Below are 24,188 nucleotides of genomic sequence, written 5' to 3' on the forward strand. Positions count from 1 at the left end.
TTCCTTCTTCTTCCTTCTTCCTTCTTCCTTCTTTCCAGGGGCATGAGGTTTATTCATCCAGAGGAACGCTGAACAGGAATGATAATGTATCGAACTTGAAATAGCTCAGCCTCGGAGCAAGAAGCAGGGACCCAACAACCATGTGTCTCCACCGTGTGGCCACATATGGAATCGCACATCCTTAACACCCCCCCCCCGCCACACCCACCCCACGCCCTCAGCCCTCCCGCCCCCCCCCACCACCGCCCTCCTGCCGCTGGTCGCTGGTCATATTGCTTCCTCCGGCTGGACCCAGGAGAAGGAATTCTGTTTTCCAGCTGAGCAGGGGAAGGCCTGAAATGGGGGAAGGGCACGAACACCCCCCTCAGCTTGGCCATACCCCCACCATCCACCCCTTGCATGTCATTGTGTGTGTGTGGGGGGGAATCTCAATTTCTCCCCAACCTTGAGTTCCCTTATTTCACGCCAACTGTCTCTTCCCCGTTTCTGGATTCTCCCCGCCCTGACTTCCGAATGTCAAGGGAAAGCGCAGCCCCTGCTGCCCCCAGTCACCGTAACAGACTTGGGGGCAGGCGGAACAGGCCCTACACCTCGGCTCCGCCTGCACCAGCAGCTCCAGGGGCTGGGCTCTCCCTGGAGGCCGTTGGAGTCCCCACCTCCTTCTCCGTGACAACAGTGGCCTGGGGGCCCGCACTGCTTTCTCCCTTGCCGCGCTCAGAAGCAAACACTCCTATTCTGGGAAGTATTTTTTTAAAAGATTTTACTTACTATTTTTTAGAGAGAAGGGAAGGGAGAGAGAAAGGGAGGGAGAGAAACATCAGTCAGTTGCCTCTTGCACGCCCCCCAGTGGGGGACCAGGCGCCCATAACCCAGGTATGTGCCCTGACCAGGACTTGAACCAGTGACTGGCACTTTGCAAGACGGACGCTCAACCAACTGAGCCACGCCAGTCAGGGCTGGGAAGTGCTTTTAGATGTTTATCCACACGTATCTACCTGTTAGCAGAGGAAAACCTGCAGTGAAAATTCTTGAAGAGATTAGTCCCATTAGGAGCAAGCTCTTAGAAAGACTCTCTCCACCCCCAGACCGCCCCCCCCCACCCCTGCTCCTTGTGGTTTTGTTGTCTCTGAGAGTTTCCGGGCCAACTCGGATGTATCGCTCTTCCCCACTTGAGTTGCGCCCTTTGGACTCTCGCCTTTGCCCGACAGGCTGCGGATCTGCCCCCCACCTTGTGGCAGGTGAACCCACACCACACCCCTCACACCAGGTCAGGGGCGAACCCCAAGGGAGCATAAGGAGTCGCCCTCTACAGTAAAACCCAGCAGCGCAGGGGGGCTGATCGCAGACGGAGGCGACCTCGGCTGCGCCCCCCCCCCCGGGCAGGCTGTGATGGCAAGCGTTTCCTAGTCACACAGAGACACGTGGCCCTTGAATGACCAGAGCAGGATGCGAGCGCCCCTCGGTGCCGTGTGCAGGCGGCCGAGTCAGGGAAAAGGAGCAGGGAGCCTTGATCGACAAGGGTGTGTGATCACCCAGACGGCCTGGATGGATTCAAGGTCAAAGCCGCCTGCAGGTATCCGCTGGCCCAACGGCTCTTCACGTCCACAGAGGACGGCTGTCCCCACAGGGTGACGAGCATTCCACTCGTCCGTGGGTGAGAGGGTCAGAGGTGTCCTAAACTCGTCAGGTTATCAGCCTCGGGGGCCGTCAGCTGATCCGAAGTCCATGGGATCAGGAGGCTCCAGATCAGCTGGGGGTGGGGGTGGGGCTGGAGAGGGACTGTGCTCTTGGCGAGGCACCTGGCTTCCAGTTCTCCCCTCTGCTCTGGCGCAGCTGGCGGGGGGAGTGGGGGAACAGGCTCTGCAGGGAGAGGGTGGGGGTCCAGGCAGCAGCCAGGACTGTCCTAGAGCCCCAGAGAAGGAGGGGACAGGGGCCCGGAATCTTCTAACCCCAGAACTTCTGCTTTCAGCTGGACCCCGGGGCCACCAGATGCCGATGCCCAGTAGTAAGTGCTGGTGACCACCGCGGCCACTGGGACATCCCTGAGGGCACGGGGCCCCTGTCGCTTCTGGCCCTGGTCCCGTGGCTTGAGCCACGTTTCAGCTGAAGTCCCAGGCTGCTCACAACACCCCCAGTGCCCAGAAGCCTCCCACGTGGTTAGGGGGGCATGGCTTGGCCCACGGAATCCCACCCACCACGCGGAATCCCACGTGCAGGGGCTCCGCCCACACAGGCCGAGACGCTCGGTGCTCCGGGAGCCACGGGAGAAGCAGCCGGGAGAAAGCAAGCTGGGACTCAGGGTGCTCCCACCTGCCCCAGGGCCACAGACCAGCAGGGAGCATGAGGTCCTGGTGCCCAGGGAACAGAGTCCACCCCCCAGCTCCCTGCAAAACCTGGCCTGGAGGGTGTGCACGTGGCAGCACCTCCTGCCTTGCTGGGGCCCTGGCTTTGGGAGCTGCGCCTGCGCCCACCTTGGCCGTTGCTGGCCCCTTGCTTCCCGGGGACCGAGCTATAGGAGGCTGACTTCCGAAGAAGCCGCTCTCTGCTCCCAGGCGCCTGAGGCAGCGAGTCCTCCACGTTCCAGGTCTCTGTCGGGGCTGCACGGCCCGGGCTGGGGTCCGAGAGGCCTGGACTGGGTGTCAGGAGACAGGCCTCCTGTCCCAGCTCAGAGTCGAGGAAAGTTGGGGAACCTGAGGCTGGGAGGTGCAAGTCCATGCTCCTCGGGCAGAGCTGGGACGGTGGACCGGGCTCTCACTAGCCATGAGTCTCTCCCCTGAGCTGCGTTGCTTCCCCTGTGCATGGAGCTGGAGCCTGGCATCGTCCGCCATCCAGAGCCGCTGGAGGGGCGGGGCGGGGGTGGCCGTTGTGAAAGCGGGGTGCAGGCTGGTGCAGCGCAGGGCGCGCCCCGTTACACGATGCTCCCGTCCAAGCACGGTAAGTTCCCTTCCACCCCAGACCTTCTGCCACCTGGCGCGGTCAACTCTTTCTGACGCCCCCTCGTGGGTTTTTCTCCGTTCTGGTGAATTTGACCTTCAGCACAGCGACTCGGTGAGGTCGTGCACGGGTGACCCTGAGGAGGAAGCGAAGGAGAAGGTGCATGAGCTGTGGGAGGGCTCGGGGCCCCGCAGATGCTGGGGTGCACCTGTCCCCTGGGGCGGGCCGCGGGGCCCTGGTTCCGTCTGGTCGGGCCAGCCCCCCCAGCGCCTTTGAGGTGGATGGAGTTCGATGATGTAGAGGCCGCACAGAGAGGCTTTTCCCCCCGGGGCTGGCCCTGGTCCTCGCCAGCGCACTTGTGGAAAGCGCCCAGATTCCCCCACAGCTCAAGCGAGGCTTTTGCGGAACATTCCCCTCCGGGGACCGGATGCCCGTGACCCGCGCCCAGGCCGTCTCTGGGCTCCTCTCCGGAGTTCTGACTGCAGCTCCCTGGGGGGTCCCCTGAGGCGGCTCAGGAGCCTGGACTTGAACAGGGGACCCCACACTGGGGTCCTCTCCAGGCTGGCCTCCAGGGGCCCGCCCAGAGGCCCCCCTCGCGCCTCTACTTTCTCTGTGCTTCGTCACCAGGGAGTCTGCTGCTGGCGGTACGTTCTTTGTTCACAACAGAGTTGTTTAGCCCTGGCACTGCTCCATTTTGCGAAAGCGATTGTTCAAGAAGACACAGTTGATACACACTGTACAATGTGCCCTTTTGAAGCACACAATTCAGCGGCACTTAGGACACTCATAGTTGTGAGACCACCACCAGTATCGAATTTCAGGACTTTTTTTATAAATATATTTTATTGATTATGCTATTACAGTTGTCCCATTTTTTCCCCTTCATTCCCCTCCGCCCTGCGCACCCCCTCCTACCCGCATTCCCCCACTTTCGTTCATGTCCATGGGTCATACATATAAGCTCTTTGGCTTCTCCATTTCCTATACTATTCTTAACCTCCCCGTGTCTAACTTCTACCTACCGTCTATGCTACTTCTTCTCTGTACCTTTTCCCCCTCTCTCCCCCTCCCAATTCTCCCACTGATAGCACTCCCTGTGATCTCCATTTCCGTGGTTCTGGTCCTGTTCTAGTTGTTTGCTTAGTTTGTTTTGGGTTTTTTTTTTAGGTTTGATTATTAATAACTGTCAGTTTGTTGTCACTTTACTGTTCATATTTTTTAATTTTCTTTTTCTTAGATAAGTCCCTTTAATATTTCATAGAATAAGGGCTTGGTGATGATGAACTCCTTTAATTTGACCTTATCTGGGAAGCACTTTATCTGCCCTTCCATTCTAAATGAAAGCTTGGCTGGATAGAGCAATCTTGGATGTAGGTCCTTGCCTCTCATGGCTTGGAATACTCCTTTCCAGCCCCTTCTTGCCTGGAAGGTCTCTTTTGAGAAATGAGCTGACAGTCTGATGGGAACTCCTTTGTAGGTTACTGTCTCCTTTTCTCTCGCTGCTTTTAAGATTCTCTCCTTATCTTTCTTGGGTAATGTAATTATGATGTGCCTGGGTGTGTTCCTCCTTGGGTCCAACTTTTTTTGGACTCTGAGCTTCCTGGACTTCCCGGAAGTCTATTTCCTTTGCTAGATTGGGGAAGTTCTCCTTTATTATTTGTTCAAATAAGTTTTCCACTTGTTGCTCTTCCTCTTCTCCTTCTGGTACCCCTAGAATTTGGATGTTGGAACGTTTCAAGATGTCCCGGAGGTTCCTAAGCCTCTCCTCATTTTTTTGAATTCTTGTTTCTTCATTCTTTTCTGGTTGGATGTTTCTTGCTTCCTTCTGGTCTGCACCATTGATTTGAGTCCTAATTTCCTTCCCATCACTGTTGGTTCCCTGTACATTTTCCTTTATTTCACTTTTCCTAGCCTTCACTTTTTCCTCTAATTTGCAACCAAATTCAACCAATTCTGTGAGCATCCTGACTACCAGTGTTTTGAACTCTGCCTCTGGCAGGTTGGCTGTCTCTCCGTCAGGACGTTTTATTACTCAGGGGAGAAGCCCTGTCCCCTGTTAGCAGTGACTCTTTTCCCTCCCCAGCCCCTAGCGGCTGCTTTCTGTCTTCCCAGACTGCCCTCTTCTGGACACTCTGTGTAAGTGCAATTGTACTGCAGGTGGCCTTTTGCGACGGACTGGTTTCACTCGGTGTGATGTTCCCAAGGCTGATTCATGCCACAGCCTGGGTCCGTGCTTTGTTCCTGTGTAGGGCTGAATAACATTCCGCTCTGTGGACACATCGTGGTCTGCTTGTCCATTTAGTGACCGATGGGCATCTGGGTGGTTTCCACCTTCTGATACTGTGAACAGTGCTGCTGTGAACATTTGTGCAGACATTTTCCTATGCACGCACGATTTTATTTCTCTTGGGTTTACCCTTATATGTAACTATCGACGTTTTGATAATTGACATTTTGAGATAACTCTTTGTTGTGAGAGCTGACCTGTGCATTTAGGATGTTTAGCAGAATCTGTGACCTCTACCTAGTGGGGGCCAGTAGATGCCACCTCCAAATACACACCAACGGTGACCATCAGAATTGTCCCAGGTGTTGCCAGGTGTCCCGTGTGGGACAGAGTTTCTGCACCCAGGTGGAGAACCTCTGGTGCAGAGGGTTTCTTTGGCTTTTTAAGGTAAAGCCAAGCCATGCCATTGGGCCTTGGGCCTGGAAAAGATTCCGTGTGTTTGTCTGAACTTGAATCTACGTCAGCTTCTTGCAGAGCTGGCCCCCCACCCGACACACACGGTCACATGCACACGACCAGCCGCCCTGTTTTCTGTCATTTCCTCCTCCTCTTCTTTGGCATCTACTCGGTCACTGCCACCCCAGGTGCTGCCTGCACCCGGGGGACAGGGAAATAGACAAGATAAGCCTTCCTCTTCCTCCTCCTGCCTTCACCACCCACAAAGCAAGCGTGTGGCGGCGGCTCCAGCGTTCTAGAAACTTTAAACGGAAGGTCTGTGCAGAGCCCTTCAGCCTAGGCTGTCACCGCACGCAGGACATTTGGAGGAGAGGAGTGGGGCTCACAGAGAAGGTCACAGCAATGCAGGGGGCCGGACTCCACCCGCCCCACCCCCACCAGGGGCCCCTTTGCTCCCGATACTCAGGATGGGGCCCGTCGGGCCCGACACCGCCGACTCTAACTTTCTCACGGCGCCCCACGAACCCGGCCTTCCCCAACGATGGGCAAGTCCATGGTTGTTTCACTAGTATTTCAGTCCAGCAAAGTTTATTTTTAAGTCTAAAGGACCCGAGAGAGTGACCCAGGGGAGGGAAGACCAGGAGTTCCTTCCAGCACCTGTCCTGAGTTTATTGGCAAAAGTTCTGTCTCCTTAGCATGACAGGTGATGACTGTCATGTCAGGTGAGACAACCTGAGACACATGTGACAGCCTGAGAAAGGCTCCCTGCTTGTTCTGAGCTTCCTCATGTCTTTGTGCTGTGTATATGCCCCCCCTCTGTCTGGGGGGGCCTTTCTTTCCTCCCCTCTCCTGGGAGACACCTATCATCCTCCCCAGGTGAAATGTCACGCCCTCCGTGAAGCCTTTGTGGTCGTCCTGGAAGGAGGTGGCTCTCACCTGCCGACAACCACCTCTATAGTGGTGCCTCATGCCGGTGTAGCCCTTGGCCCTGGGGATCACGTGCGGCTGTGAGTTCTCTGGGTCCAGGAGTGACATTGTGTTCATTCTCGCACCCCCAGCGCCCAGCTCGCTGCCTGGCACATAGGACACGCCGCTGGGTGTTTGCGTGGGGCCGTGTTACGGCGTCGCTGGATTTCCCTCCAGCCCCTGCCCGTGGGAACTGGACGGGCCCCCCACCCCGCCCCTCAGCCCCAGGAGGCTGAGAAGGAGCAGGGTTGGGGGCAGCCTCTGAGACCCCCGTCTCCCGCCCCTGCCTCTGCTGATGTATAAAATGTGAGATCAATTTTAGTATTATGTTTGATTCAACACAACACACTCAAAATATTATTTCAAGGATACTGGAGAGACTTTACATTCTTTTTTTTTTTTTCATAATAATTCTTTAATGCCTAGGGTGTATCTGACACTCTGACACTCGCCACACGCCTCAACGCAGACCAGCCACATCTTCAAGTTCACAACAGCCACATGCGGCGGGTGGCTGCTGATTGGTCCAGATGCTGGTTACCCAGCAGCCCCCTCTCCCGTCCAGAGCTCCTTGGAGTTTCCCTTTCGTCTGTCCTCTCCTCGCTCCCCCTCCAGCTGTGTCTTACTTTCAAGGACGAGAGGAAGCAATGGTGCCCTGGCCAGGTCGCTCAGATGGTTAGAGCGTTGTCCCAACGCGCCAAGGTTGCAAGTTCGATCCCTAGTCAGGGCACATGTAAGAATCAACTAAGGAGTATATAAATAACTGAAACAATCAACCAGTGCTTCTGTCTCTCTCTCTCTCCCTCCCTCTCTCTCTCTAAAAGCAATAATTTTTTAAAAAAAAGAGGAGGCAATGCTGACAGCAATGCTCCGAGAGGAAACAGAAAGCTTTCAGCGCTGGGTTGAAGGAGTGCTGCTAATAAGCGTGGCTACGAGCTTTATCCGAGCACCCAACAAGCAGATTGCGCTCCACGTCCTGGCGCGAAAACCACAGAACGTGCGTGGTCGCTCCCCCTCTCGCACCGTCACCCCGATCCCCGCTCATGGGCGCCCTCCCCTCCGAGGCCCTCCTCCACGGCCCCCGCGGTCAGGCCCGCGAGGTGGGGACGCCGCCCGCCTCTGCCCTCTGGCGGTCGGTCCGGGTGGGACGGCCGCGCCGCGCCGTGTCTCTCCCCTTCCCCTCTGTGCTCCGTCAGCTGCGCTTGACTCGGCGCCGTCTTCTCTTCGGAACGGCGATGTCCGGTGTCGGGCGGTGGGGACACCTGCGGTTCTGGGGACAAGTCCGTGGCACCACGACGGAGAGAGGCTGTGCGTCCCCCGTTATCCTGGCCACGGGGTCGGCCGGTGGGGGCTCCCAGCGCTGGCTGGCGTGGGCGAGAGAGCACAGCCCGGCCGGGCCCGGACAAGTGCGCATCAGCAAGCCAGACGCCGGAAGACGCATCGGAAGTCCTCCGTCTCTGCATAAACTTGAGGGTCAGAGGTCGGAGGGCATCTGCGCCTATAAATAGGCGATTGCTAGTAGATGCGTGGCGATGGCTGGGGTTCTGCTGGGCATGGTCATTGGAGGGTCAGACTCAGTTCTACCACTGTGTACAGACTTGGGCCTCCGAGGACCCTCGTGAGCTTCTGCATCTTCCTGCTCCTGGGCCCGTGGGCGCAGGGCCCCACCTTTCTTTGACCGAGGCCACCTGAGGATGCCCTGAGGTTAGGACACACCCTCCCTGAGAATGGGAAGGAGAGCCAAGCTCAAGGCCATGAGCACTTGAGGGCCTGTTGTCTCCCAGTAAATCTAGAGACACTGGCAGCTGGATCAAGTCTTAATACTTTTGTTTCCTTTCCGGCCAGAGACGCAGCGGCCGGGGCGGACCCCTGCAGGAGAGCTGAAGCCCCATCTGAGCTGCGCGGGGCTCGTGGTGCCTTGCCTGGTGGGGCCTTCTGGTTGCCGAAGGGAAGCTGCCGCTGCCCTGGCGGATTCTGGCCTGGGAAGCCGAGGAGGGGAGAAGAGGGCCGAGCTCCATCCGGGGCTGCAGCTGCAGGGGACCCCAGGCCTTGAGGGGCGGGAATGAGAGGGAGCCGCTTGCGTGTGCGCATAGACCCAGGCGAGGGACCCAGGAAGACGTGACCTGCGTCGGAGACCGGAGGGGCTGTAAGGAGGCTTCCATGGCGGAGTCCTGGCTGCTACCTACCCAACTGCTGCTGCCCCCCAGCTGAGTCTGAGCCTGCCAGTGAGACCCCAGGGGAGACCACCTGGTGGCTGGGGCTCCGGGCACCTGCTCAGGAGAGGGTGGCCTGACGTTCTTTCTCGGAAGTCCGGAGTCAGGGAAGGACCACTGTTGGCTACAAGCTCACTGGGGCAGCAGCAGCCACGGGCTGAATACGAAGGCGGAGACCGTGACGCAAAGGGTAGGAAGGAACTTGCATCAGCCAAGCCAGGGGCACCCCGAGGCCCAAACCAACCGACTAAAGGCCCCAGTGAGGTAACAGTAAAAAAACAGAGAGGATGATGTAGCTACTCTGCAGCCAAAGCCGCTACAGACAGGCCAGAGCTCAGGGGTGACCTGCGGAATTTGGGGGCAACAACAGACTCAGAGGCTGGCGAGAGGAGCGGCGCCTGAAACGCCACTTTGGATCGGAGTTCTGGAAGGGGCCCTGCCCTCAGCGCAGCAGTGGGCTGGGGACCCCCTGCCGGTGAGCAGAGGGAAGTGGGTCACAAGTACCTGTGAAAACCCGTCTCTGCGGGAGAGGATGTAAGGAGGATAAATAGTCGTGGGAAAAAAACACAATAACATTTTTAAAAATTATATTAAAAAAACCTGTCTCCATCGTAGTTTCGGGTAGGAAAAGTTACTGACAATCATCATATGAATATAGTGCCCTTTGATGATCGTTAAGTGTGGGCCTGGGATTCAGGTTTCCACAGAGTTGGGGAAACCCTGAGCGGGAGAAAGGAGATTAAAATGCTGCCAGGTGACCGTCACCCCTCGGTGACCAGCAGAAGCAAACAGAAATGCCTTCTAGGGGGACGCAACCTCCACCCGCAGGTTCGGCCGAGCTGACCGTGAGCTCCCAGCCCGCCGTTTCCAGGCACGGAGGGCGGGCGTCCCCACCAGGGAGAGTCCGCAGAACCGAACCACCGATTTCAGTCTCCGAAGATTCCTGAGGTCGGGATGACCTGATGAACAAGGTCAAGGCCGTTTCCCGGGCTTAAAGGGACAGCAGAGGGCACTGAAGGTCTGGCAAGGCCTGCGGAGACTGTGCAGAATCAGCCGGCAGCTGTGGAAACCAGTCCCGTGGGACATTTGGGACCGGAAAACGAAATAACTGGAATTAAACACTCCGTGGTTGTGCGGACCGGCAGCTCGGAGACCGCAGCGGGCGTCACGATCAGGACAGATGCCCCAGAAGCGGACGGAACCCGTGGAAGGGAGGTTGGGTCATGAGGAAGACGGGGCGGAGGACCTACTGTGTGTCGAATCCAGCGGCTCCCGACCGGGGTGATCTCGCCCCCAGGGGACACTCGGCAACGTTGGGAGACATTTCTCTGGTTGTCGCACGCGGTGGGGCGGGGGTGGGGGGGACGCAGGACAGGGTGCGACTGGCTGGGAGCTAAATGGGTGCAGCAGCTCCTCTCCCCTGCCGGCCTCCTCCCTCGCTGCCCGTACAGGCCAGCCAACTCCACGGAGGCCTAATCTGCGCTGACATGGGACTCACTGGTCGGAAGTGCACCATCAGCCGTGCGCTTCACTCTCCCGCACTCAGGGTTGACGGTGGGAAGCAGAGGCCGTCTTTCTCGTCCCATTCCTGGCGCTGGGCACGGAGCCAGGTCGCAGGAAACTCTGTTCCCAGCTCTGCGTGGGGACCCAGGGGGGCTCATCCTGGGCCGGCACCATGGAGTGCTTCCACCGGAGAGACCTGGCCGCTCCCCTTTGCTGTCGGCTCAGGCCCCACCCACCCGTGCCTGGGGAGCCAACCAGATCTTAAAGAGCAAGTGGCTTATGTCTCAGAACCGAGGTAGAAACTGGGCAGGGAGCTGGTTCCCTTGAGCCTTGAGCTCAGCTTCATCTTGGGGATCAGCTTCGCTCATCAGCATGTTTTTTCCACGTGCTTTTCGTTCTGCCGGCCCAACCGGATGGGCGCCTTTCCCAGTCCGGGTCACTAATGGCCCCGGGTCCTGTGTGGTCTGCCTGCAGGTAATTTCATGTTGACTTGTGTCTCCGCCAGAAGCTGACGTCCCGAGGGAGCTGTCCCACTGCCCGGAACTTGGGGACCCCCTCTCCCCCACCTCCACCCCCAGAAGAGCTCACTCGGCCCCCGTGGTGCTGGCTTCATGGACCCCACCGAGCGTGGAGGGCTGCGAGCGAGCCGGTGGGTCTTCCTTAACCCCCCAGCCACTCCGTGAGGCAGCCCCCGCGGTCATCTCCACGGCACAGAGGACACTCAGGTGTGCATTGCAGCCGTTCTAGCAGGGGTGTGGTGGCATCTCGTGGTTGCTTCCATCCCAGCTACGCTTTCTAAGTCGTCTCCCCAGCGGGGCCGCCACAGGGGAGCCTGTGAGCCCCCTGCTCAGCTGCGGCCTTCCTCTGCAGGGTGGAAGGGGGGCAGCTGAAATGACAGCCGGCTCTTGCCTTTCAAGCCGCATTTATAGCAGGAGACAGCCAGAGGCTCTCTCACTCACGCAACAGTCAGTGTGTGTTGGACACGGTGCCACACCTGGTGTGTGCTTCCCTGCTCACGTTTGTTGAATGAATGAATGAGTGAATGAGTGAATGAACGAATGAGTGAATGGATAGAGATCTGACCTGGTCCCAATCTCATGTTTTACATGGGAACAGCAACCTTGGTCCTAACTCCCCAAAAGCTCATCCTTGGGGCTTCCCACTGGACAGCTCGTCCCCTGCTGGGGACTGACGTTGACCTGTGAACCCAGGGCACCTCCCGTCCTGGCCGTACTGAGCTGGCCCCAGACGTGGCGCTGTGCTGACGACACAGCGTTCATTCCTGAGCCTGGTTGGGGGTGGCGGGAGGTTAAGGCAGGGGCCTGGCCACGGACGCCAGGTCCCTAAGCTCAGAAAGGGCTTAAGGAAAGGTGACCCGCAGATGGGGAACTGGGGTGGGGAGGACGCAGGGCCACAGGCGGCGCCCTTCCAGCAAGGGGTGGCAGCGTGGTGCCCAGAGGGACCCTCGTTCTGGGTGGAGACTTGGCCCCCAGCTCCCCAGGAGGCAGGGGTCCACAGCAAGGACAGAAGCAGACCCAGCCGGGAGGATCAAGGCCAGGCAGATAAGCGAGACACAGAGCGAGAAGCTGCAGAGAACAGGCGAGGGACGACGTGCTGGAAACTCATTTCTTCAGCCTCGTTTATTAAGAAAAGGCCATCCAGAGCCCTGGCTGGCGTAGCTCAGTGGATTGAGTGCAGGCTGCGAACCAAAGCATCGCAGGTTCGATTCCCAGTCAGGGCACATTCCTAGGTTGCAGGCCACGGCCCCCAGCAACCGCACATTGATGTTTTTCTCTCTATCTCCCTCCCTTCCCTCTCTAAAAATAAATAAATAAAGTCTTAAAAAAGAAAGAAAAGAAAAGGCCATTCAGGACGTGTCCAGCCTCGAGAAGAAAGAACCCCACGCCGCAAGCCCCGGTAAGGGGGCCCTTCTCACTGTCCCTGCGCTGACCAGCCCCTCCCTGCCCTCGGTAAACTTCCGCGCGGCCACGCAGCGGCCCAGAAGCAGAGGCGGGCGAGGAGGAACCCACGGGAAGCAGAAGTCGAGCTTTCCTCTGAGAAAGACGCGCACCGGCTGGCTCCATGCCGTGACCTCCGCCTCCTGGCACCTGGGGGCGAGGCCCGCTGAGTCCAGCACTCGAGGACTGTCCTCGCCCATGGCCACTGACCAGCGTGCGGGCCCCGGCGCCGGGCTCCTGACGGAGGCGCGTTTGCTAGAAAACGCTACTCCAGCTCTCATGTAGTCAGTCTCTGTCCTTCCCCTTCCCCAGCCAGTGGGCGTGTTAGGCAAGCTTTGCTTGGTAGTTTTCACTGGAACCCAAGGGCAGTTCCCAGAAGTGGGGGTGGGGGTGGGGAGGTGGGGGATGCAGGACAGAGAGACCACAGGTGTCTGCTCCAGTGGGTTCCCTCGGATGACATTGTGACAGTAGCTACTCAGCTATGGTTCCTCCGAGGAGATCGGGGAGCTCACTGCATACCCACGGTAAGAAAGTGAGGGAAGAGCGTGGCACTGCCATCGGCCCCTCCCCCGTGCGAGCCAGCTGGGGACCAGCTGGGTGCCGGCTTGGCCTTCCGCAGAGCTGTTGGGGCACCGGAGGCTGGCCGGGCCTCCGGGAGGCAGGATCCGGCAGACAATTCACCGAAGGAGCCTCCAGGGCCCTGGACTGTGGGCCGTGGTCCCCAACGGGGCGGCGCCGCCCAGGGTGCTGTTTCCGAGCCTGAGACACTTGGATGGGTCAGCACCGTTTCCCGCAGAGATTCTCCGTTATTAAGGTTATTTTTAAGACCCCATTTAAGACAGGCCACATTATTCCCCGCCCCCCCAGACACTTTTCTTTTTTAAATCCTCACCTGAGGATGTTTTTATTGATTTGAGAGAGAGAGGGAGAAACATCAATGTGGGAGAGAAACATTGCCTCCTGTGTGCGTCCCAAGTGGGGATTGAACCTGCAGCCTGGGCTACGCCCTGAACAAGACAGGAGCCCACAGCCTGTTGGTGCACAAGACGACGCGCCAGCCAAGTGAATCACACCACCAGGCTCCCTCGCAGTTTTAATGAACTTTGTTTTATAAAAAGATTTTATTTTTAGAGAGGGGGGGAAGGAGGGAGAAAGAGAGGGAGAGAAACATCAAGGTGTGGTTGCCTCTCACACTCCCCCAGCTGGGGACCTGGCCCCCCAACCCAGGCACGTGCCCTGACCGGGAATTGAACCAGCGACCCTTCCTTTTGCAGGAAGATGTCCAACCCACTGAGCCACGCCAGCCAGGGCTTGATTAGCCTTATTTAAGCAGTACTAAAGGAGACCACATCGTTTCCTCAGGCTGTACGACCGCCCTCCTGGCCTTGAGGTAGTGTCTGAGGCCCAGCCGCCCCACGGGAGACCAGAACAGTCGTGCTGAGCTGGGGCCCCAGGCGGTGCCCCAGCCCTGAGGTGTGGGGGTGCAGGGGGCCAGGATGCAGGAGGGGGAGGAGGAGGAGGAGGCAGAAGGCCAGCCCCACCATTGGGCCCCTCAAGGCTCCCCGTCCCTCCTCAGCACTGGGTGCTCAGAGCAGTGCGCTCACTGGGCAGAGAGGCGTCCATCCGCTCAGGCCCCAGAGCCAGGAGCTCACAGGAGCTCATAGAATCACCCGGTTCGCGCGTGTATCAGTCAGTGTTCTCGTGGACAAGAGCCGTCGAAACCCAACCGGATTAGCAAAACATAATAATAATAATACATTTTAAAGCTTAATACATGGATCAGAAGCTCAGGCGTATCGGGCACGGAGGGTGTGGAGCGGGTCTCAGGAATGACAGGAACCCGGGGACCGGGCCAGGGCTCCGTCTCTGTCCCCTGCCTCTCCCGTTCCTGCTGCTTCTCCCCGTGCTTCGGTCCCCAGCCCCGGGGTCGGGCTCCTCCGGCAGGCCGTGAGGACGCAGCTGTCCGAGCTGGGGCTCCACCGCAGCAGCTCGTCACCTGACGACCCCCGGAGGGTGCGGGGCAGGCTGTTTTCTACCCGGAGCAGTGGAGCGAGGTCCCGACGGCCCTGCTGGCGGCAGCGATGGTAGGGAGGGGCCGAGCTGTGTCCCTGAGCTGTGCAGAGCGGGGAGGGAGTCGGCCAGCCCCCAGGGGACCCAGAGGTGTCCAGAGGGTCCCTTCCCCAGTCCGTGTCTCTCCTGGGAATGGTGTCCAGGCTCCAAAGGGTCTTCTCACCCGTCTGTCTAAGGGGCCGCGTCTGTGGTCAGGTCTCAAGACAAGTTCGAATAGATGGGCTCCTCCGTCTGCTCCTTGGAGACGCTCTGAGGCTCCTTCAGCCAGAGGACGGCACCGACCACGAGCAGTAAGATGGGCACCTTCACGAACACCAGGAGCATGTAGTAGTTCCTGTCGGAGCGGACAGGGCTGGTAGAGCGATCAGGGCCTGGACTCCTCCAAACCCTGTCACTCCCAGCGCCCTGACACTGGAGCACGAGCCAGCCCAGCCATGCCTGCGACCCGGCGGGCAGCCCCACCCTGCAGTCCCCACCCCGACCCCGTGTGAGTTTCCTTGAGGGCTCCTCAGAGGTCACTTCAGCTCCTTGGTTTGGCTTAGGATGGGGCCCAGCTTCCTTCCGGGGTCCCCTGTACCCTACAGGCGGGAGCAGTGCAGCCGTCACAGCCCGGAGAGGATGCTGGCCCGGGTCCTCGCTGCTCAGCTAGGTCACCCTCCCGCTCCGCGGCGCCCGACGCCTTGCATTGTGGGGATTTGGGCCCTATCGCCCCTCCCACTGAGCGGGAGATGACGCTGCGGAGGAGCGACCGGCGGGGGCGGGGCGGGGGAGGAGTGGCACGGGACAGGGCTCCGGGCCTGCACGCTGCCTGTGACTCGCGGCTGCCCCGTGGCAGAGGCCCCAGGTAAGGACAGGAGAAAGGACCGAAGCCACTCACCGGATGTGGGAGCGAAAGGACACCTCTGCGTGGCTGCTGGCAATGGACCTGGACACCACGTTCCCTGGGGGGACAGAGGCACAGGCAACGTCGGCCGCAGGTTATTGGCACAGACCAGGGGCTGGTGCGTGACACATGCCACCACCCCACCCCTGCCCTGCCAGCCCCCACCCACCACCAGCCACCCCCCACCCCCTGCCCTGGGTTAGGAAGCTGGGTTCCTTTGGAGACATCCCTTGGGCTTCTCCCCTTCCTGCCAGCTCATCCGAACCTCAAACGCAATTATTGTTCCCATTGTTTTCAGGTGTGGCAAGAAGCAGTAAAAATCAAATGGGAGCAGGCACTTGAGTTTCTCCTGAGGAGAGAGATCAACCTTTTCATAACCTCTCCACTTCCTCCTCCGAGTGGGACTGTTGGTCTGGTGGGGAAACCCTTGGTCTTTTTATTTATTTATTTATTTATTTATTTATTTATTTATTTTTAGAGAGGGAAGGGAGGGAGATAGAGAGAAACATCACTGTGTGGTTGCTGGGGGTCGTGGCCTGCAACCTGGGCATGTGCCCTGACTGGGAATCGAACCTGCGACGCTTTGGTTCACAGCCCATGCTCAATCCACTGAGCTACACCAGCCAGGGCGAAACCCCTGGTCTTTTGTTCAGGCAGCGTTCAGGGACAGACAGTTCCAGAAAGGGGGCCTCTCATTATTGGGGTGGTGAGGGGAGGAGCCCCCGAAGGCTGGTGAAGATTGGGGAACACTGTGGTTCAGTAGTGCACAGTGACCCCGAGGAATGGAACGTCTTTATGGGAACCTGGGAGACCGTTTATGGCCAGGAGCCTGGTCGTGGGTCCCTGAGACCAGCCGGGCACCGAGCGTCCGGGACGCCCCTTGCCTCCGAGTCCTCGGTCCGGCGCTCTGCTCTGCCCGGCACCCCCTCTGCTCTTGCTGGGAGCTCCTCAAGGCTGAGCTCCAGGTGACCGCGGTCCCCACGGCTCCTCCGGAGGCCACCGACTGCCTACAGGCTGGTGCCTCCCAGCTCCCACCCCAAGGCCCCCCCCGTTCGCCTTTCTCCCTAAAGCTCCGCTTGGGACACACTTTGGGCCGGTCTAGGTCCCTGCCCACCTGTTTTCATCAATCCCTTCTGCGTCCCTGCAGAGCGTGGCTTCCCCTACTGGGTAGCCCTACTGGGGGCGTTTTGCTTGGCTGGTCCTCTCCGAACTCCACTCCACCCTCGGCAGCCCCTGTCTCCCTGGGGCTGCAACCCTGACAGCAGCGCACAGGCTGCTGGGCCACAGTTTCCCCCCTTGCCGGCTCCCCCCTCCCCCATCTGCCGGCCTGTCTCTCCCTCGAGCTGATTCTCAGGAACTCGGCCGCTCCCCTGCTGGCCGGGGAAGCAGGGTGGAAGGGCCCTCCCTCTTCTCTTCTCCTCCCGAGCTGGAGGGCCGCAGAGGGGAGATGAGGAAGTCCTTACCTGGGACGACCGTCACCCGAATGGATGTTCCAAGGTCACATACGGGTTTGTTAATCCCGCACCAGTAGGTGTCATTGTCTTCTCGCCTGAGGCCCTGCATGGTCACCAGGATCGAGTGGTTTTTCTGGTCGTCCCTGATGGACACCCTGTCTTTCGTCACCTCCTGCTCTGATCCTTTGGTCTCCACGAGGACCTGGCAAAAAAGCCACTGTGCTCCTCGACACCAGTACTTCTTGTAGGTCATCCACTTTGGCTGGTAGTGGCACCGCACGGTCAGCGAGCCCCGCTCCCTGCCGCTCACGGCGTCTGGGCCTCGGATGGAAAAGCAGCCTGGAAAACACAACCCCCAGATACAGACCCTGCCCCCGCCGGGCCAGGCCGGGCCTGCGAGAGCCCTGGGCTCGGGTGGCTCCAGTCTAATGCCCACTGGGCCGGGGTTCCCTGGCCACTCTGCACTGCCCATAGTGGCTGACTGCGGGCGGTCAGCGTGATGTCACTGGACACAGAGTTGTCCATGTTACCCAGCGTGAGCTGCTCCAGCACACCCCGGGGCGGGGTGGGGAGGGGAGGGGAGGGGTGGGCACCCAGAGCTCTCTCTCCAGCCTCATCTCATCTCATTCTAGTCTGATCCCAAGGAGTGACCCTCTGGGTCCGTGGTTTCAGTTTGTGCCCTTGTGCAGGTAATTCCCAAATCTGTTATTTGTAGCCCCAATTCTCCCCTTAGCTCCAGCCTGCCATTTTCTAGTGTGCTCTGGATCCCTCCCTCGAGGAGAGGGCCCACGTGGACAGACGAGCAGCGGATAGGTTAGGCCGGCGTGTACGCCGCACGGGCGTTCTGCCGTCCCGCCAGCTGGTCGGCTCCAGTTACACTGTGTTCAAGTGCACGCTCCATCCTCGGCAATGGCCACGGATGCCTCGGCCTCATGGAAACAAATAGGCTTGGAGAAGCGCAGCAGCAGAAGCCTCTCTGGACCCGCTCATAGCCCCCGAGTCTCGGGGCCGTGCGGGGGGTGTCTCTGTGTGGCCCCAGGAAGGCGCCGCCTCCTCACACCTGGGACCTTCAGCCTGAAGCTCTTTCAGTGACTTGGAGGTGTGGTCGGCAGAATAATCCTCCCCGAAATGCTGGCGTCCTAATCTCCCAAATCTAAGGCTGTGTCATTGTATATGGCAAACGGGCCTTTGCAAGTGGGATTAAATTAAGGGCCCTCATCCTGGATTATCCAAGCGGGCCCAGCGCCATCACCAGCGTCCTTACAAGTTCAGGTCAGCGTCAGAGAGGGCTGTGAGGGTGGGGCCAGGGGCCTTGAACCAGGGTGTGGGCAGCCCCCAGAGGCTGGGGAAGGCGAGGAAACATCCTTCTTCAGAGCCTCTAGAAGGAATGGAACCTGTCTACACCGTGATTCGAGTGACTCGGACCGTGGTGAGCTTCTGAACTTCAGAATCGTTCAGATAGTAAATTTGTAACAAAGAGCTAGGAAGTGTTCAATCAGCAGAGCTGACCTGCTGATTGAACCAACAACTGCACCCACACACCTGCCTGGGAAACCTGGCGTCTTCCTTGAGCCCCGCCCCCCTAACCCTCCACGACTGCCTGGCGCCTGGTGTAGTCGCGTCTGCCCCCCAAGTGCTTCTCAGAGTGACCTTCTCCTTCCCTTCTCTGCGGTCACAGCCCACGAGGACAGTGCGGCAGAGCAGAAAGAGAAGGACCTTTGGACACAGAGAGGCACGGCGACCACGGAGGAGTTGGGAAACCCTGGGCGAGTCTGGCCTCTTTGCGTGCAAAACGGCGGTGCTGCGTTCCCCCTCGCACGTCCCTACAGCCTGGGCGTGTGTCGAACCCCAGATGCCCCGGGGGTTGCTCCATCAGGGAGAGGCCGTCCACAGGGGCAGGTGCTCATCTGGTGCGTGGATCCAGGCCGTGGCACCTGGAGAGGTTCTCCGCCTCCTGGGGCTCCCTCCACCAGTCTCCCCTGCGGAGGGCTGCCGGAGCTGTGTCCTGGAATTGTCCCTCCCTACCTAGTCCTCACCTGCAATTGCCGTGAGCACCTCAAAGTCCTTCAGAAAGCAGCCTACCTGTCCACCAGTAGACAAATGGGCAAAAAAGATGAGCTACCTATATACGGTGGAATAGAACTCAGCCATAAAACAACAACAACAACGAAATGTCGCCATTTGGGACGCCATCCGTCGACCTGGAGGGCGTGGCGCTGAGTGACGTGAGGCAGACGAAGACAAGCACCGTCTGGTCTCACTCAGCCGTGGGGCCTAAACAACAGCGTAAACAAGCGACCAAGGCAGAAGCCGGCTCAGGGGCAGAGCGAGCAAACAGATGGTTGCCAGATAAGAAGGGAGGGGGAGGGGGAAAGGGGAAGGATTCAAGAAGCACACGTCGGCCGTTACCACACCGTGGTGGCGGCTGCAAACTGCAGCACAGAGTATGCAGTCCGCGACACTGCAATGGCCGTGTGCGCGTCAGGCGGGGGCTGGGTTCTCGGGGCGGGGGTGGGGTGGTCCCTGCATCATCAGGTTTATAAATGTCTAGTCGCTATGCTGCACACCCGAAACTAATGTAAAACTGTGTGGCAACTGTACGTGAAAAGTAAAATTGTTTTTAAGCAATGAATTTTTAAAAAATAAATATATATTTTTTAAACTTCTCAATCTTCCAGGGCCTCTCCTGCAGCCACTCCCCTCCCCAGAGTGTCACGACGATTTGAAACGCTCCAGTTTGGCACATGCTTTCTGCAGTCCGGACCCACGGCCTCCCTCCCACGCCGCTCCCGGCCCCTTCCTGCCTCCCACTCTGCCCCGTGACCCCCACCCACTCTCCACTTCCCCTGACCCTGAGGCGCCTGTGTCATCACTCATGTCCTTCCCTGGAAACCTCTACTCTGACCCCTGCCGCCTACCGTCTCCCTTGACGACCCCACAAGGCCCAGCCTGCTTTGCAAAGTCTCACTCCCCTGCCCAACAGATGTGCTGGCCCCACCGCCCTTCATGGTGACCCAAACGCCGGACCCAAACGCCGTGTGGGGCGTCATCACCCTCAGCGGCCTCTCTCTGTCTCCTCTGCTGGGTGGCTCTGTCCTGAAGAGCAGGGACCTCACGTGCGTTTCGGCCTCTCTTCCCTCCCACACCCCCAGCACCGTGTCTGGTACGGTGCCTGCATCCTGGCAGGTGCGATTGTTCTTGGCAAGAAACTGGACAGCATCGTTCTGATTCCAGGATGCACTCTGGTTTCCACACCCGGGAGCACAGGCAGAAGGGAGCTCCCTGCAGGGCTGAAGTAACCGTAAAGGCTGGAAACCCGCAAATGCCGTGAACTGAGGATTGGCTGAATTATTTCGGTCGATTCGTGATGTGTTTAAAAAGAAAAAGACAAGTCACAGAATATAAAGGGAAAGATGTCTCAGGTAAATTATTACTGGGTCAAAAATTTGCTTAACACACTGTGTGTATGATTCCATTTCTGTGGGGGTTTTTTTCCATAGCCCATGAGTAAGAAAAAAAATCTGAAAATATGTGTTCTACACTTGAAGCCGTGGTTAGTATGTTTCTATTCTGTTAAAAGGTTTACCGTATTATTAGCTGATACAACCATAAAGGTAATTTTGAAAAAAACAAAACAAAACAAAACAGGAGTCAATTAGGAGATAGCAACGGACGTGAATTAAGCCCAAATGCAAGCGTCAGCAGATGGGATCGTTTTCTGTCTTCAAAGAGACACAGCGCAGCTGCAGCAGACAGCAGGGGTCTGATCCCACGCGGCACGGAAAAGATGTTGCTGCTTCGGAACAGCAGGTCCCTCCCTCCCGGCTTTGCTAACTTAATCCGCCAGTAAATGGCTCCCCGCGGGAGGGGGGCTCATGTTTAAAAAAAATGTGTGGGAGGTCTTTACAAACGCAGACTAGGGTGGGTGGAGTGGTTAATTAGGTCCAGGGGAACGGGCGGGCGAGTGCGTTGGGAGGAAGAGAGGTGGAAAGGACGGGACAGCCGTCAGCCAGGAGCGGAGGAGCTCCGGGGGAGCGGGGCTGACGGGTTGCAAAAGCATCAGGCTGTTTGAACCTCAGGCTTTTGTTTCCATGGATCTGAGATGTAAACTTCCTCTTCTGTCCCCTCGTTCAGGAAGAGTTGCCACGTGGGCGAAATCCTTGTAAATAGTCTCGTCCCCAAACAGAGAAATGCCTGCGCTCTGTGTCTGCGCGGATGGCAGCTGACAAACGCACAGAACGGGAGGCACAGCGGGGAGAGCTCGGAGGAGACGCGCGGGGGCGGGGGCGGGGGCGGGGGCTGCGCCGCCCCGGGCTCGGGCTCGGGGCCTGTCTTATCTATGCGCATGGCGCAAGGCGTCTTGCAGTGGCGCCAGCCCGAGCTCGGCAGTCTCTTCTGGGGTACGGTCTGTGCCCCTGGAATCTCGCCTCCCTTTCCTCATGGGGAGAAAGGGAGGCTGTCTGTCCACCTGCAGATACTTAGGAGCACCTACTCTATGCTAGTCCCCTACCTCCCCCCCACCCTGGGTTGTTGGGGGCTCACCTATGGGAGCAGAAAAGAGAGCGCCCTACCGGAAGTTGGGTCATTCTGACTTCACCCCATCCCCTTTCTCTGCTTCATTTCACAGAAGCCACCCCGCGCCGGCTAAAGGCAGCCCACAGGTGAAAACGCAGCAGGTGGCTTTTCTGTCAACCTTCACTAGCTTCACCCCCATTCCAAGTTAACGCAGAGTTGGGGGGGTGCAGGAGGGCCCCCTGTTTTGTCTCCATAGCAGTTTCCCCCTTCCCAAGCCCCAGACCCACCACGGGGGTGTCTCAGCCTTTGTCTGGGGGACAAGTGTTTGCGCGGCAGTGTTCGTGGGAGGGAGACTATGTGTGCGCATGTGCATGACTGCGCAGGTGCGAGCGAGCGCCCGCGTCACCTGGCGAGCCTGCGAGTACGCGCTCCGCCCTCCGAGCACACCTCCGCCGGTGCTCTGTTGCGTCCTCCCACCGGTGGTGTTAGTCCGTATGCCTCACCCACTGAGCTGTCGGGGGTCCTCTTTCTAACGACCAGTCCGGTTTCTCTTCCCTTCACGTCCTCGGAGCCTGATGCACGCCTGGCGCCAGGTAGGACCCCGCCCCCCATCCCCATGCGCTTTTGCTGAGTGAATGAACAAAGCCACCTCTCATTTCCCCAGATGCAACACCTCCCCTTGTACCTGGGACAGATGCTCTCTGCCCCTGTCCCAACCCTGTGGTTCTGAGTTCCCGAGGCCCCCACGGCACTCACCTGGGAGGCTGAGAAGGAATAGAACCGGGGACAGCAGCCACATGGTCCCCTTCCCGGCTCCTGGCCCCTGTCTCCGAAGACCAGAGAGCACCGTGGGATCCCAGCAGGACACTTGGAGCTCTGCCTGAGCCCGGGCGGGCGTGCACCTTCTGCTTGTCTAGATGACCTCTGAGTTTCTCACTCGTTCACTTCCCTTTATAGAGTGTTTCCTGCTTTTAGTTATTCCGCAAAAGGGGTGTCATTTCGTAGCGTGTCTGTGTCAGAGGACCCTGGAGTCCCCACTAGGCAGGAAAGAGGAAGCGACGGGGCTGTGCTGGGCGAGAAGGGCCCGGGGGAGAGATTGTCTGCAGAGGATTTGGGAGGGGACAGCTGGCCTAGGAGGCCTTGCATTCAGGGGGACGGCAGCCTGCTTGCCAACTCCAGAAACGAGTTGCTGCCACTACAACAGTGGAAACTGTCCCCTGGTCCTCAAGTCAGGTGCACACGCTGGGCATACCTGGAGGTGCGTTTGTTCGGATGTTACGACCAAGTGTATATGCGCAGCTGTGGGATCAGCCGGACCTGGGTTCTAACGCCGGAAGCACCACCTACAAGCTGTGTGACCGAGGGCAATTCCGTTACACTTTCCGGGCCTTGGTTTTGCATCTGTAAGTTGGGCTCGTAAAAGTTGTTGTGACTGGAACCTGCCTCCCTATACCCGTAGGGAGAAATAGGGCCATACGTTAAAATGATCACTTGAAATCCAATGTGGCCTTAGGACACAGCACCTGGCATTTTTTTTCCCTTCTATGACCATGTGAGCCAACCCAGTGAGATTGTCCCCAGATTCAGCCCAGACCTGCAAACAGCGCTGGCACATCTGTGGCCATGCCCTGCACGAAGGGGCAGAAGAGGCAGCGGGGCGGGGGGGGGGGCTGGGCCAGGGAGGGGGGCCAAAGAGGCTCTTAGAGGTGCTGGTATCAGGCAGGTGTGGCTTCACCCAAACCAGTGAAGCGGCCCAGCAGCCACAGCGCCCCTGGTGGAAGCCACAGAGCCACCAGCAGCATCAGCCTAGCGCACGGAGACCCGTCCCCTGGCCTTGCCCAGAAACGTGCGAGCCAGCCAGCGGTCCTGTGGAGAAGAGGCATTCTGGACTAGCTGGAAAGGAGTTGCCATGAGAACTTAAGGAGAAAATGTGCCCTTCGGCAGGGTCAGCGCTCCAGACCGCGTCAGTGCCCAGGGACAAACTTCCCGCACAGGGCGAAGAGCAGATAAGGTCAGCCCAGGGTGGGCAGCCGAGGGGAGCTCAGTGAGCTGGGTTTCCTCACTAGCAACAAGACAAGTTTTATCCTTAATCTCATATCATTTACTTAGGAGCCTGACTCATAACCCAGTCGTTAAACTCGAGAACAGTTTGGGGAGGCAGGTGAGGGCATTTGTCCTGGGTGTCCAGGGCCAGCTGTGGGGGGCGGGGCTCTCCTGGGAAGTGCTGGGGTCACGGTGGCTCAGGACCCACTCAGAAGGGCTGGGAGAGGTCAAAGGGCTGAGTCAGGGCCCAGGGACCCAGCAAAGGCATCTGGGATGCGAGTCTCGTCTACACTTTGTCAGACAGGATTGTTGCTCCAGTTTCAATTCTCCGGGAAAGGGGAGCAAGTCCATTTTAGTACGAAAATGTGTATAGTTCACCATATTCATAGGACGAAGGAGAAGAATCGCGCAATCATGTAAAGAGCCGAATGAAAAGCGTCGTACAGAATCCATCACCTTTCAGGATGAGCTAAGAGGAGAAGGGGCCCTGCAGGCAAATGTTCTGTCACCGTGAAACCAGTGGCGAGTGGTGAGAAGCCTTCCCTTCAGACGCAGGAGGGGGGCCAGGCGCTCTCCGTCGCCGCTCTGATTGGACGCTGTGGTTAACCTCCGCAACACAACCAGAAAAGGGAACAAAGGACAGGAGCCGAGGGGAGAGAGAATCAAAGTTTTAACTAATTATACATGAATTGATTGTCCACATGTAAAGCGGAAAAGATTTAGATTTTAGTACGCTTGCTCTGTATAGACAAGACTCTATATATGAGGTTAAAGAACTCGAATATAAGGTTAAAGTATTAAGATAACTACTGCCCTGGCTGGTGTAGCTCAGTGGATTGAGCGCGGGCTGCGAACCAAAGTGTCGCAGGTTCGATTCCCAGTCAGGCCACATACCTGGCTTGCAGGCCATGACCCCCAGCAACCGCACATTGATGTTTCTCTCTCTCTCTCTCTCTATCTCCCTCC

General features: G+C 58.4%; 1 protein-coding gene across 2 annotated transcripts; it reads right to left on the reverse strand.

Moving 5' to 3' along the window:
• Positions 1-13,477: 13,477 nt before the first annotated feature.
• Positions 13,478-22,088, reverse strand: CD300LB (CD300 molecule like family member b). 2 transcript variants are annotated; one of them, XM_045837106.1, is made up of 4 exons: positions 21,936-22,088; positions 16,674-17,003; positions 15,205-15,268; positions 13,478-14,630 (listed from the first exon to the last, which is right to left on the reverse strand). In XM_045837106.1, the coding sequence occupies exons 1-4, from the start codon at positions 21,976-21,978 to the stop codon at positions 14,588-14,590; spliced, it is 480 nt and encodes a 159-aa protein (XP_045693062.1). In that variant the 5' UTR covers positions 21,979-22,088; the 3' UTR covers positions 13,478-14,587. The 2 variants fall into 2 exon arrangements, with proteins under 2 accessions (XP_045693062.1, XP_045693061.1); XM_045837105.1 differs by having other exon boundaries at positions 13,478-14,661.
• Between the last annotated feature and the right edge of the window lie 2,100 nt (positions 22,089-24,188).

This window comes from Phyllostomus hastatus, unplaced genomic scaffold, assembly GCF_019186645.2.
Source record: "Phyllostomus hastatus isolate PE091 unplaced genomic scaffold, TTU_PhHast_1.1 phas_contig_210, whole genome shotgun sequence".
In the NCBI taxonomy this organism is placed as follows: Eukaryota; Metazoa; Chordata; class Mammalia; order Chiroptera; family Phyllostomidae; genus Phyllostomus; species Phyllostomus hastatus.

Excerpts from the sequence above, each read along its gene's own strand:
- CD300LB (XM_045837105.1), bottom strand. The coding sequence starts at position 21,978 with ATGTGGCTGCTGTCCCCGGTTCTATTCCTTCTCAGCCTCCCAG. Across the intron at positions 15,269-16,673 it reads TCGGGTGACGGTCGTCCCAG|GGAACGTGGTGTCCAGGTCC; the intron begins GTAAGGACTTCC and ends CTGTCCCCCCAG. Across the intron at positions 14,662-15,204 it reads TCCTTTCGCTCCCACATCCG|GAACTACTACATGCTCCTGG; the intron begins GTGAGTGGCTTC and ends CCGCTCCGACAG.